At 39.3% G+C, this 15529-nt stretch overlaps 1 protein-coding gene across 1 annotated transcript in view; it reads right to left on the reverse strand.

Moving 5' to 3' along the window:
* The window catches only part of scml4 (Scm polycomb group protein like 4), an 89254-nt gene that overhangs the window by 11755 nt on the left and 61970 nt on the right, over nt 1–15529 (reverse strand). The window contains exon 5 of the mRNA XM_069887517.1: nt 5000–5188. Coding sequence (XP_069743618.1) covers nt 5000–5188 — 189 coding nt within the window. The remainder of the gene's footprint in view (nt 1–4999; nt 5189–15529) is intronic.

Below are 15529 nucleotides of genomic sequence, written 5' to 3' on the forward strand. Positions count from 1 at the left end.
GCCTCAAGCAACCAGCAACAAAAAAAATCACAGAAAATAAATAGCTAAAAAATACAGGTTTAGAATTCACCAATCACACAACACGCAATCTCAAACAACCGGAAAATTCACTTATCCGGTATCTACCAATCCCCATAGGTTCTGGATATGAGGGGTTTTATTGTAATTACATACGCTTTTTTTTTGAAATTAGGTAAAATCCCATAACAATTTTTAAACCTTTGTTGAATGTCTATTTCCAAGTTAATGTAGATCTGCTTCCAGTGCTATCTTTGGTAAAATACCTGTTGTCCTATTATAAATTTACGTGTAAAAATTGACTCCAAATGAATTCTGTAAAATATTGATTTTTGGAAAGTATCCCCTCTCAGGGCAGCATGGTTGGCCTAGTGGTTAACGAGATGCTGTTACAGCACCAATGATCGGGACCAGCTTTCAAATCCTGTACTGTCTATAAAGAGCTTGTACATTCACCCTGTATCTGTGTGGGTTTTTACCGGGGGCTCCAGTTACCTCCCACCCTTCATAACTTACAAGGGGTGTAGGTTAATTTGGTGTAATTGAGCAGCACGAGCTCATGGGCCGGAAGGGCCTGTTACCGTACTGTATGTCTAAATCTAAAAAAAATCTCATTGTAGAAAAATTAGACTTTCCTTAGTAATCCTTGATTTTATTTGAAAGCCTCTATCCCATCTCTGCTCAACCTGATTATTTAATTGGAAGAACTCTTGGATTCATTAGTCTGCTCACAACCAAACCGTCTCATATTTTCACAGCTAGACATTCAAAGGAAGGTGCTAAACAGCAGGACACATTGCAAGTCCCGGTGACCTGTGTCATACTGCCATTCATTTATTCCAACTGAAAACAGTAAATCATTCATTCCAGTTTCATTCCTTATTAGAGAGCGATCATGTAATGCTGGAAACTTGTGACTTGAAACCAATCCCCAGTGCTCCCTTTCGGAGCAACCAAGTTCTTACTAGCCTCTTCATGTGGTACCAAATACAAAGCAATTTTGGTTGTTTCAAACTGGTTACTCTTGGACTGGAGTATGACCAAACGATAACTAAATTACAATCAATATGAGTTAGGTTTGATTGCAAGAGGAAATTAATGTTTACCTTAGTAGAAAATAAATAGAAAAAAAAGTGCAATTATGACATTTAAAAGACATTTGGACAGTTATATGGGTAGGTAAGTGTTAGAGAGATATAGGCCAAATGCAGGTAAATGGGACTTGCTCAGATGGTAACATGGTTGGCCAAAGGGCCTGCTTTATAACTCTATAACTCTTATGTATTGCTCTATATGGTTTTTCCATCCATGTGGGTGCAGAGGTGGGACTGAGAACTGAAAGATGCCTAGAGAGTGAGAGAGAGAGAGAGAGAGAGAGAGAGAGACTTTATTTAGTCTGATGAGCAAAAGTGACATTTAAAAAAAGGGATCTTATCTTCAACGACAATAAATAAACTGAGATAAATGAGGAAACTCCAAGACTTGGGTAAACTGCAGGTTAGTTAACATGGGTAAAACAGAAAATAAAACAGAAAGCTTCCTCTATTCAAAAGACAGGGCAAAGCTAATTGACAATGCCTGGAGATGTCAGGAGCGCAGAGAGCCACCTGAGAACCCCCAGCAGTGGGTCTAAACAGGACATTGATGAAACACGGTTAACAAGTGCCTGCAACCTGTTCTCTGACCTCTGACCTGTGCATTGTGGCTCCTCAACCTCTCATGATCACCAAAGACCTGTTTACAAAGGGGGTGGCAGTGTTTCCCCAGCCTACTGCCCCCTTTCCCCCACCCTGCACTGGAGAATCCAACTGGCCCCATCCCTGCTGAAAAATCCACCACAAATATATCTTAAAAAGCATAACTGTAGCTAGTGCTAATCAGTTATGCAGACCAGGAGAAACACAACTCTGTATGTACTCTGTCAAGCCCCTTAGATTTTTTTACATTTCACTGAGATCACTCTTCACTTTCTTTAACCCTGTAGAGCACAGAACCAGCCTGCTTTATCTCTGCACATGCCACAAATCTGCCTTTCCTGAAATCAATCTGAGGTGAAGAGACCAGATATCCAAACAACATTCCAACTGTGGTCTAACCAGCACTCTCTATGACTGGAACAAGACGCCTGTGAAAACAGTGCCTTTACACTCTCAGTCCTCAAATGGTGCCTTGGTACAAAAAGTCGACTGTCATTGAGCACTGCAACACATTACAGGCCTTTTGGTCCACGATATTTACATTAAAAAAAAATTAAATTTAAATTTAGACATACAGCACGTTAACAGGCCCTTCTGGTCCACAAACCCGGGCTGCCCAAATATCCCAATTAAACTACAACCACTGTACATTTTGGAGGGTGGGAAAAAACTAGAGGACCCGGAGGGAACCCATGCAGACATGGGGAGAATGTACAAACTCCTTACAGACTGCGCCAGATTCGGACCCTGGCCCTGACGCTACACTACACTAACTGCACCACCCCTTTCCCTCCACAGATACTGCCTGACTCCAGCTGTTCATTTTTTGACACCTTTAATGCATCTTTTGATTTTTATTTGGAGAATTCTGAATTATACAGAATGTAAAAGGGAAAATAACCAATAGGAATGAGATTGAATACAGTAAGTTAAAAATCTCAAAGAACAGTACAGCTGGGAATAGGCCCCTGGGCCCATGGTGAAAAGTTCAGTCTTATTTCATATGCAGCCGTGAAATGTTGACTTTTAACAGTCAAGCACTCAGGGCAAGATCAGGCCACCTTTGGGTTCGGACAATATTAAGACAAAGGCCTCCACAACCAAGGGAACTGGGGAAATCTCACAATTTCAAGAATGGCAATTTTCCTGCATTTTCATCCCCCACATTACTCCCGACTAGAAGTCACAGTTGTACTGATTAAAGCAAATCTATCAGGATTGTCAACATTATTCTGTGAATAATTTCTGATGTCAGTTAACACCAGAATATGGTGTTGAGCACTGGAAGCACCTCAGGGTTCACTCTACTGACCCATGACTGCAATGCCAGATCCAGCTCCAACAGGGTCATCCAGTTTACAGATGACACACCAGTAGTTGGAATACCTCGAGGTATGGTGTGAGAGTAATATTCGGAGTCTCAATGTGCACAAGATGGAGACGATCGTGGACTTCAGGAGAACTAGGAATGACCACCTTCCTCTACACATCAACATCCCTGCAGTGGAGGGCACCAAGTTCTTTGGAGTTCACTAAGCCAATGACCTTTCATGGACACAAAACATCTCCTCCTTGTCAGAAAGGTGCAATAGTGACTGCAATTCCAAAGAAGACTGAGGTGGGTAAGGCTGTCGGCCATCATTATGTTAACTTTCTACAGGAGCTCTATCGAGAGTGTCCTGGCCGGCTGCATCACAGTGTGGTACGGTTGCTATGGAGAAATTGATTGGAGGTCAAAACACAGGACCATAAGTGGCAGAAAGGATCAGTGGTGTCTCCCTTCCTGCATCACATGATCTACTGGGATCGTTGTCTGAAGAGGGCATGTCAAATCATTGAGCACCCCTTCCACCCTGCCTTTGTTGGCTGCTCCCATTGGGTAAGGGATATGGGAATATCAGAGCCAGCACCACCAGGCTGAGAAACAGCTTCTTCCCAAGTGCAGAGAGAATGCTGGATGACCAAAGGAACTGCTCACATTAACCATCTGAGATTCACATATTTATGAAACAATATTTATTTGTATATGCGAATACTTGTCCTGCATGTGTATTGTTTGTCTGTAAGTGCGTTATGTCGGGCTGTGTGTCTATGTGTTTTGCACCAAAGTTTGGAAAATTGTTTGTCAGATTTTACTTGTACAATCAGATGACAATAAACTTGACTTGATTGATAACTTAGTGGGAACTGTGTGTAATTTACTGCTCCTCCACAAGGTGCGCTGTTGCATTGTTTCAAGATGTAATCAATGTGAATCTCTTTCACTTTCAAAGGAGGAAGGATAAGCTGATTTTGAATCAAACCATAATTTCTATTGAATGGCTTCCCTGAGATTAAAAAAAATCAATTTTATTTATCATTTGTAACATTTGGAAGTTCCACTAATTTTAAAGTAATAACAATTTTAATTTTATTATTTTAAAACATTTCAATATTTTAGTTTCTACCTTTTCCCAGAGATACATTCCAACCATTTATCTCAATTTCCATAAAAGTTATTCAAGGTCAATTTTGTTTGCATCCCTGTTTTCTGCCCGTGAACATTCTGATTGGTGGCATAGACCTCCCTGATGGTACCGACATACAACCCAGATCGGCAAAAGGAGATCCATGTCACAGATCCCACCAGGTCTTTCGGAACACATTTAGTCGAGGTTATCAGCAAGCTCCAACCCTTTGCCACAGGCTATTGTCAAAGGAGCATTGTTGGGGTTATTCTCCTGAGGTCAGAGAAGATGAAAGGAAGGTGTAATGAAAGTGGAGTTTGGACAGAGGAGATGGGAATAAAATTGTTTCCATTTGCAGAAAGATCACGGACAACATAGAATTTGTTAATTAGCAAAGGAACTATTAAGGCAATGATGAAGGAGGCCATGCAGCCCAGGAATTTCTGCTGACTCTCTGTATTGTGATTCTGGTCATCTAATTTCCCAGCTGCCCTGCAACTTTGGCTCCCTTTAACAATTTATCCCATTTCCTTCTGAAAGCCACAATTGAATCTGCATCCATTGCACTGTTGTACAATTTTTCCCTTGGATGATCCTCAGATCCTCTGAACATCAATATCATTACCAATGAATACAACATTCAGACACTGGATATTGAAAATAGCACTGTGATAACTGGAAGAACCCATCGGGCAGAGCAGTGGATGATCACGGAGTGCAGGACACAGAGATTTTTCCCCTTCATTCTTTTGACAGGATATTGGTCTTTCTATCTCATTTCATAACAAGGAATAGGTCAGAAATAATGTGCACAGATTAGTCAGTAGCTATAATCACCTGCATGCATCCTGTCACTTTCATATTCCACAGAGGTCTGGGAGGTTGCATTGTACATAGTGAAGGGTTGGCTGCTGAAGAGGTTATCACAGTGAAGGCTGTGGCAGAGGTTCTCCAGGAAGCGCAGTATGAAGACAATACTGTTGACTGCTGGAAGGCTTAGGGTGTGCTGTTCTCCATCAAAGGAAGCTGGCAAAACACAAAGTGCAAGACAGAAAGTATTCACAAACTCTGGATTAATTTTATTTTAAACAACATTTCAATATGTTTTTGAATTCATCAACCCAAAGGATGCTTGTGGCGAAAACAGAACATTACACCACAGTACAGGCCTTTTGGCCCTTGATGTGCGCTGACTCATATATTCCTACCAAAAAAAACCCTTCCTTCCTGGTAATCCATGTGCCTGTGTGATGGAATATTTGGAGATGTTTTTGGGAGATAAATTGGTAAAATTAGAGTAGGTTACATACATACACACATTTTAAAACAGATCTTATTTGAAATACTGAAGAATTAATATTCAGTGACTTTACAGAAACTGTGCAGAATGCTATGCACATTTTACAAGTAGGTGCTAATTGAAATGATGTCATGAAATGAATAGACCATTGTCTTGGAAGAACAACCGGAGTCAGGTTGTCTGTGATGGACATTTTTGCAAAGTTTTTGACCTCTCTGCAAAGTGCTCACTCAAAGGTCATTGAGAGGTTTGTTTATCTAAAACAACAGATGGAAGCAGAAGACTAACTCCTATTGTTTGCTGGGGGGTTTTGCAAGTGAGAGAGAAAAGGAGACTTGGCTGGCAGTTGAATCTCAGAGAGAGGGAGAGACTGAACAGAGTCAGGCAGGAGAAGCATGTTGGAACTGAAACAGAAGCTCCAGAGAGGCAGAAGGCTGGAAGTGCTATATGTCTGATGTTTCTCTTGGAATAATAGGAATGGAAAGGAACTCTGTGGTAGCCTGAAAGAAAGAGGTTATCATCTGGAGAACCCTGATGGGGTATGTTTCATCAGCAAGACGTTGAATGGTGGTACCTCAGTTGTGGAAATCCTGGAACAACACATATCTCTCTGCAAACCTACAATAACCTTCCTGAGCGGTAACCATTTACCTTTTGAGCATCAAAGCCTGGTGAACTTTATACATGTTCAATTCTGTGCACAGTAAAAGAATGGCCTGCAACCAGTGAACTTGGAAGAATGAGAAGTGAGATTGGACTGTGAACCAAAGAACTTTTCTTAAATTTACACACATATTACATACGTGCGCTTAGAATTAGAAGGGGTTAAGTTGGGTTAGTTAAGTTCATAGTGATAAGTTAAAGTTTGATTCTGTTTTCATGTTTAAAGATAATTGAAAACAACTTTTGTTTAAGTAACCATTTGTCATGGTAAATATCTATTGCTGCTGGGTTTTGGGGTCCTTTGGGATCGTAACACCTGTCTATGAATCTCTGATACTTCAGCTTCCACCACTACCCCGGTAAGACATTCCAGGCACTTACAACTCTCTGCATAAAAAATCTTACCCCTGATGTTTCCTCTAAACATTCATCCCTTCACTTTGTACAGATGTCCTCTGGTGTTTGCTACTCCTGCCCTGGAAAAAAGATTCTGGGTGCCTGCCTACCTTATCTCTACCTCTCAGAATTTTGTAGACCTCTATTACAGTAAGTTACCTCTTATCTTTTTTCATTCCAAAATTGGTTTGTGACCATTTACCTCAAAGGCTGAAAGAACAGGCTCTCCCTTGTTCTGTATTGTACCCTCTGAAGAAACTTTGCAGTGACCCTGCCAGATCTTCAATCATATCAGTTACATGATTGACTACAATAGAATATCAATCCTAACTGCAGACTAAACTACAAAGACCCTCAGAGGTCAGGGTTGGAACCATTGTTTGTATATATAAATGACCTGGATGAAAATGGAGATGGATGAGTTTGCCGATGACACATTGGTTGTAGCTGTTGACCATCAAAAGGTCATCAAAGATACAGAAGCATGGGGGCGTGGCAAGATGGCGTAAGGATCAGACGTGCCTTCCAGTCCTCTCCTGACTCTATCTTATTGTTTTGTCTAGAAATGCCCGTTAAAATTCCTTAAAAGTTTAGATAATTTCAGTGCTGTTAATTTAACTTATGATGGTACAATTGGTGAAAAAGAGCAAAAAAAAACGACAACAGATCATCAAAAAACTACATTTTCCAAAAGTTCAAGTTTTGGAGCCTACCTACAGGAAAGACACCGGGACTCAGCGTGAAATGGATCCCAGGAGAGAGCTCTATGTTACATAGGTAGAGCCCCCTAAAGAGGGGGCCTTTAGAACAAAGAGTTACTCAAAGGCATTTGTCAACTGTAGAGGTGGCGCTGCAAACTGCATCTCTTGAGATAGAAGAACCTATACAACTTGATGTACTGGGAGAACTTAATACATTATGGACTGGGGAAAACCCCGGCCAGCATCCTCCAGTCATTGCTGGAGAGGCTGTGGCTGGGGTTTCCACACACAGTCATACTACAAGGAAGGCAACCAGAATGAAGGAAGGAACAGAAGATCCTTTGGTTATGCAGAAGAAGCAGGAATCTGTTGAGCCAAAATCTCTTCCAATTGAAAAGATTTTTGTGAATCTTGAATCTAAATTATCTTATACAATGCAGGAATTATCCAAGATTATGACTGAACTTGGTACTAGGTTTAATACTCTGGTGAAAATACATTCTCAACAGATGGCTGAGTTTGGAGCTTTTAAGCTTGAAGTGAGAGATAAATTTAAATCGTGTGAAGAAGATATAGACGAAATACGGGATCAAGTTTTTGATGTGACCAAAATAGTTGAAGACTTACAAACTCAAAATAAAAATTTGGTGAAAAAGATTGATTATTTGGAAAACCAATCCAGATGGAACAATATAAAGATTATTGGTTTGCTGGAAGGTATGGAGGGACCAGACCCAAGAAAATCTTTTACTGAATGGATTCCGCAGGTGCTGGGTCAAGAACATTTCCCGGAAGGTATAATAATGGAACGCGCTCACAGAGCCTTGTGTAGAAGACCTATTTCAGGTCAAAGTCCAAGACCTGTTTTGATTCGTTGCTTGAATTATTACGACAGAGAAATAATTTTACGAGTGGCTATTAGAAATGCACAACAGAGAAAATCACCCTTGATGATTCAAAATAATCGAGTTTTCTTCTATGCGGATTTGAGTCAAGAAGTTATGTTCCAACGACGGGAATTCAATCCTGCTAAAGAGTTGTTGTGGAAGAAAGGTTACAAGGCAACCTTTAGATATCCAGCTGTTTTGAAGGTTTTTCAAGATGGTTACCAACCAAAGTTCTTTGATTCTCCAAAGGAAGCTATAGCATTTGCTCAAGAGCTGCCAATTACTCAGTTTCAACAGAGACATAGTCCGCCGCGATCTCTAAAGAGACAAGAGATGGAAGAAAAGAGCTGTGCTCCAAGAAGGAATGGTTGTAATGGTGACTCGGCAGTTGGAGCTGATTAAAAGAAGAGTTGTCCTTTTTTTTTTCTAATGTTTTTTTTTAAAAAAAAAAGGATATTAAATAATGATGATGTTAGTTTAAGATGAAGTGAGAGTTGGGGGAGAGAACTGGATAGGCACTATTTCCTGAAAGTCATCTGCTACGTGTGAGTTATTTCACACCCATTTTATTTTGGGAGTTATCGCATTGCGCGGTTTAGACGGGAGGGGGTATTTTTAACCTCCTACCCGTTTTTTTTTCCTTTTTTTTGTATTATTAGATTAAAGAGTGAAGGGGGTTTTTTTGTTTAAATATTTTTTAAAAAAGCATAAGAAAGTATTTGATTGTTTAAAAAACTAAAAATTGATGTGATTCTTTTTGTAAAGTTTATTCAGTAGATAAGGAATATCTGAAATTTAAATGTGAATGGGATGGATAAGTTTTTTTTATATTTTTTCTTTAACTTTAAGGTGAAAGGATGGTAATTCTGGTGTATATTATTTTGTTATTTTAATTATAGAACGAAGGGAATAATGGTGAAAGTTATAAATTGAATTGTACAATTCTTAATGAGGCTTGAATTTTGTTTGTGGTTTATGCTCCATTTGTTGAAGATATAGATTTCGTGGTAGATGTGTTTTTATTATTTGGATATCTGAATTTTAACGTAATGATTGGGGATATTTAAATGTGGTATTGGAGCTTTTATTGGATAACTATTCAAGAGTAAAAGGGAAAAATGGTGGAAGAGTACTAAAATTGAATTGTACAATGCTTAATGAGGTTTGAATTTTGTTTTAAGATGGTGGTTTATGTGACTAATATGATGATAGATGTGAAGTTAGTTGATATTTGGTGAAGGTTTATCTCTATAGAGAAAGTTTTTTTTCATCTTTTTTTCATGCTACAATTTTTTTTAAGAATTGATTATTGTTTAAGAATTTTTGATAGATAATGTTACTAACTTAACTAATTTTTTATATTAAGTTTGAGTTAATTATATGTTTCATCTTAACTCTGTTTGTTAAATATATGCGTTTAAGTTTGATTTAAATATGTTTTTTAAGTCTGATATCTTAGTATTAATTACTTCTCTTTGTTAGTATTTTAATCGGTTATGTTTTTTTTGTAAGTGGGTTTTTTTCTCACATATATTATTAATTTTATTAATTCTTCACTCTTTATTTTGGGGGGAAAGGGGGGGTTGGACTAATTTGAGTTGGATTATTAATGTGTAATAATTATTGGGGAGGGTATAGTTTATTTAGATTACTGATACTGTATTGTAATTTTATTATTTTATTCTTAATTTTTTTTAATGTAATCCTATATGTTATTCATGTTATAAAATCTTAAATAAAGTTTAAAAAAAAAGATACAGAAGCATATAGATTGGTTGCAGCAATAGGTGAAGAAGTGGCAAATGGAGTTTAATCCAAGCATGTGTGAGGCAAAACTCATTGATAGGTCAAAATTAATGGCAGGGTTCTTAACAGTGGTGATGTGCAGAGGGATTTGGCTTTAAGTCCATAGGTCCCTGAGAGGGGCCACACAGGTAAATATAGAGGTAATGAGGACATGTGGCTTCATTGGGCATGGCTTCACTTGGAATATTGTGTGCAATTATTTTTCCCCATTGCAGGAAGGATGAAGAGACTTTGGAAAGGGTACAGAAGAGATTTACCAGGATGCTGCCTTGATGAGAGGCTATGAGCTACAAGAAGTGATTAGACAAATTTTATTTGCTTTTCTATGGAATGTTGGAGGCTGAGGGGAGACGTGATAAAAGTTTATAAAATTATGAGAGGCATTGAATGGAGAGTCAGAATCTTTTCCTTGTTAACATATCAAATGCATTTAAGGTGAGAGGGGGAAAGTTTTGTTTTTACACAGATAGTGGTAGGTGCCTGGAACAGAATGCTTGGGGTAATGATGGGAGCAGATGCAATATTTGCATTTAAAATGTTTTTAGACACATGAATATGCTGAGAATGGAGGATCGTGCTCAGGCAGAAGAGATTTAGTTTCATTTGGTATTGTGTTCAGTGCAAACATCATGGGCTAAGGGGCTTGTTCCTGTGCTGTATCATTCTATGTTCCTGGTAATATTCTGGTCAAACTGAGGTAAATCTTTAACCATATAACCATTTACAGCACAGAAATAGGCCAGTATGGCCCTACTAGTTCGTGCCGAACATTATCTCCCACCTAGTCCCACTGACCCGCATTTGGCCCATAACCCTCCACACCTCTCCTGTTCATATACCTATCCAACCTTTCCTTGAATATTAACATTGACCTTGCTTCTACCACCACTGCTGGAAGTTCATTCCACACCCCCACCACAAATTCCTGCTTATGTTTCCCTTAAACTTTTCCCCTTTTACTCTCAGTCCATGCCTTCCTGTTTGAATCTCCCCCACTCTCAGTGGAAAAAGCCACTGATACCTCCCAGTGTTTGCAGCGCCGAGGGCCTTAGGTAGTCAGGTTATTTGTCCCTTGATGGGTGTGGAGTTTATCCGAGGTGAAGCCAATCTTTTCTTTTTCTTATTCTTTCTCCTTTCTTTCTTTTTCTTTCTTCTTGTTTCTTGGGGGGGGGGGGGTGGACAGGTTCCTTTTATTTTGTTCTCTTTCTCTCTATTATCTTTTTCTCCCTTTGATTCAACATGTACATTGAATTCGCATTTTGTAGTATTATCGTAACTTTTCTTTCTTTATAGTAATTGAATCACATGTTGACTCTTTTTTCTCACTTTCTTTAATATCAACATATAGATTGATATTTATATTATTTTGTTAATATTATTGATGTTTTTCTTTTTGATTATTCTTCGTTTTGACTGTACGTTGAGTGAAAATTCTCAGAATAAAATTTAAAAAATTCTGATCAAACTGCCTAGTATTCCCGCCACGTCCATTAAATATATCATGAGAACATAAGAGCTGGACCAGATCATATGGCCTCTTCCGCACCATTCAATAACATCATGCACAATTTGATCACCATAGAGACCAAATATCTGTCCACTTCAACCTTGATGTTCTTGACTCAGGCACAGCACTCCAGAGAGGGTCACCTCACTTCTGAACCTCAAGCTCCAGCAGTTTAAGACAGTGTGATTTTCCCTTTGCTTACATTTGCATCTTGTGTACAAGTTGCTTATGCTCAACACCTAAATCAAATTTCTGTTCTACAATTTCACGTTAAGGAAACATTCCAAGTTGTCTTCCTTTGATGTCAAATGTTGAATTCCATTACTCACCCACCTTATCTTTGTAATTACCTACTGAAAACAAGTTATCCGTACGGCTCATTTAACACTATTTATTTTGAAATTGATAAAATCTGTTCAGCTGTTATTTCTGTGATCTACAATATCCTACGTACACATAAACAATGGAATAGACAAAAGTGAAGGTAGAATAGCAGAATTAAAGAAATCGATGACCAGAGCTTCAGAGTTTCATTGCAGCATTATTAATATCTTTCAACTGAAGGAACACACACCAAAAATGTTGTACCTGAGGCCACCCACAAATTGGAGGAAGAACGCTTAATATTTCATCTGGGCACTCTCCAACTAAGTGAGATTAATTCAAATTTAGTTTCCCTTAAAAGTCCTCCCCCAACCATATAACCATATAACCACTTACAGCACAGAACAGGCCAATTCAGCCCTACTAGTCCATGCCTTAGCAAATCCCCACCCTCCTAGTCCCACTGACCAGCACCCGGTCCATACCCCTCTAGTCCCCTCCTATCCATGTAATGATCCAGTCTTTCCTTAAATGTAACCAATGATCCCGTCTCGACCACGTCTGCTGGAAGCTCATTCCACATCCCCACCACCCTCTGCGTAAAGAAATTTCCCCTCATGTTCCCCTTATAATTTTCCCCCTTCAATCTTAAACCATGTCTTCTAGTTTGAATCTCCCCCTTTCTTAATTGAAAAAGCCTATCCACATTTACTCTATCTGTCCCTTTTAAAATCTTAAACACCTCCATCAAGTCCCCTCTCAATCTTCTACGCTCCAGAGAAAAAAGCCCCAGTCTGCACAACCTTTCCCTGTAACTCAGACCCTGAAATCCTGTCAACATTCTCGTGAACCTTCTCTGCACTCTCTCTATTTTGTTTATATCTTTCCTATAATTTGGTGACCAAAACTGTACACAGTACTCCAAATTTGGCCTCACCAATGCCTTGTACAATTTCATCATAACCTCCCTGCTCTTGAATTCAATACTCCGATTTATGAAGGCCAACATTCCAAATGCCTTCTTCACCACACCATCTATCTGAGTATCAGCCTTGAGGGCACTATTTACCATAACTCCTAAATCTCTTTGTTGCTCTGCACTCCTCAATTGTCTATCATTCAATGTATATTACCTATTTAAATTTGCCTTTGCAAAATGTAGCACCTCACATTTATCTGTATTAAATTCCATCAGTCATTTCTCAGCCCACACCTCCAGCCTTCCTAAATCACCTTTTAATCTACGGTAATCTACCTCACTGTCCACAACACCACCAATCTTTGTGTCATCCGCAAACTTGCTTATCCAATTCTCCACCCCTATAATCGTTAATATATATAACAAATAATAGTGGACCCAGGACCGAACGCTGAGGAACTCCACTAGTCACCGGCCTCCAATTGAACAAACAATTTTCTACCACAAGAACTCAATCAGGTTTGTCAAGCATGATCTACCCCTGACAAAACCATGCTGATTACTCCCTATCAATCCCTGTACCTCCAAAAATTTGTAAATAGCATCCCTCAGAACACTTTCCATCAACTTGCCCACCACAGACGTCAGACTTACAGGCCTATAATTCCCAGGTTTGCATTTGGACCCTTTCTTAAACAGAGGAACCACATGCGCCACCCTCCAATCCTTCAGCATCACCCCCGTGGCCAGTGACATCCTAAATATCTCTGTTAATGGCCCCATTAACTGTCCACTAGCCTCCTTGAGTGTCCTAGGGAATATTTTGTCCGGTCCGGGAGATTTATCCACCTTTATCTTTTTTAACACAGCCATCACTACCTCCTCAGTTATCCTTATATGCTTCATGACTTCCCCACTATTTTTCTTTACTTCAACTGGTTCAACATTTTTTTCTCTAGTGAAAACTGAGGCAAAGAAATCATTCAAAATTTCCCCTATTTCCTCAGACTTCTCACTCAGCCTACCCTCACTATCTACAAGGGGTCCAATTTTATCTCTCACTAATCTTTTACTTTTAATGTACTTATAGAAACCCTTTGGATTTATTTTTACTCTGTCAGCCAAAGCCTCTTCATGCCTTTTTTTGGCCTTTCTAATTTCTTTCTTAAGATTCTTTCTACACTCCTTGTAGTCCTCCTTCAGCTTCTCTGCTCCCTGCTCTTTATACCTCTTGTACACCTCCCTTTTTCTCCTAACCAAATTTCCAATATTCCTCGAAAACCAAGCCTCCCTATGACTTCCAGCCTTTCCTTTGATCCACACTGGGACATAACTGCTCTGTACCCTCAAAATTTCTTTTTTGAATATCCTCCATTTTTCATTAACATCCTTACCTGAAAATATCCTGTCCCACTCAATACTCCCCAAATCCCTTCTTATTCCTTCAAAATTTGCTCTTTTCCAATCCAGAACCTCTGTCTTCTTTCCTCCAGCTCTCCACCCCTTCCCTGTTCATTCATAGCCACCCCCTCCCCTATCACCTCAGCTTTTATGTCTTCAGCCCCCCTCACCCACATCCACCTATGACCTCTTGCTTGTTAGCCTGTAATCCTTCCCCCACTCTTTCATTCAGTCACCTCCCTGCTTTTTGCTCATACGTTGAAGCACTCAGGCCCGAAACACTGGTTACTCTTTAATTCCAATAGATGCTGTGTGACCTTCTGAGTTACTCCAGCGCTTTTGTGTGTATTGCGCTACAATCACAGCGCCTGCAGAATTTCCTGTTTAACACCAAAAATGTTTTCAGTGAATCAGCAGATGGAAAAGGAGGATGTGTGGAAACCAGTTTCATGACAACATTTTATTTAGCTTTGCAGGGTGAAGTCCTTTAGTCACTGTTTTATACTTTGATTATTAGGCATTAAAAGTAAAGGTTCTATTGCTGTCACATAATACCTCATTGTTTTAGAATGTAACATTTGTCTACTGTAAGGCAGAGTCATCACTTTGTCCAGTGCCTCTTACAGAAACCTACAGTACCTGGTGTTCCTAGGCAGTCTCCCCTCTAAGTACTGACTAGTACTGACCCTGCTTAGCTTCCAAGATCAGACAATCTCAGGCATATTACATTAGAATTAATAATTCACTATTCATTGTGTACTTTTTTTCTGTAGAGGAGTGACAATGTGCTATTGTACATACTAGTTACTACTTCAATTTCCTTGAGATTCTGTCACTTCCAATGCTTCCTGTGAAAACCAGGTGAATTTTATTTAGACATACAACATGGTAACAGGTCCTTTCGGCCCACGAGCCCATGCTGCCCAATTGATCTCCAACCCCTGGTACGTTTTGAATGGTGGGAGGAAACTGGAGCCCACTCACAGGGAGAACTTACAAACTCCTTATGGACAGAGCAGGATTTGAACCCTGGACTTGATCGCTGGCACTGTAACAGTGATGTGCTAACCACTACGCCAAATGTGCTACCCGATGTTGTCACTCGTTACATTTTTCAAACTCAAACTGCTTTAATGAACCATTGGATGCAAGTGTATATCTAATGAGATAATTCCACTGCCATCTCATCTTGTTTTTACTGGCATGTCAGAACAAGGAGGAATATCTGATTTGAATCATGAAAAGGAAGTCATTGAAAGAGATCAAAGTTTGTAAAAAAATAAACTAGGCTGGACCTGCTAAAATTCCTGGAATGACTCAAGATAAGGAAAACCAATGATCTACTTTAGAGAAACGTTCAAATACAAAGGTCTGGATTTCGACATGATAATATTTTTGATATAAACCAGAATTAATATTGTCCATTAGATTTACTGATGGCTTCAATAATACCTTTGGCTGGT

The sequence above is a fragment of the Narcine bancroftii genome, chromosome 6, assembly GCF_036971445.1.
Source record: "Narcine bancroftii isolate sNarBan1 chromosome 6, sNarBan1.hap1, whole genome shotgun sequence".
In the NCBI taxonomy this organism is placed as follows: Eukaryota; Metazoa; Chordata; class Chondrichthyes; order Torpediniformes; family Narcinidae; genus Narcine; species Narcine bancroftii.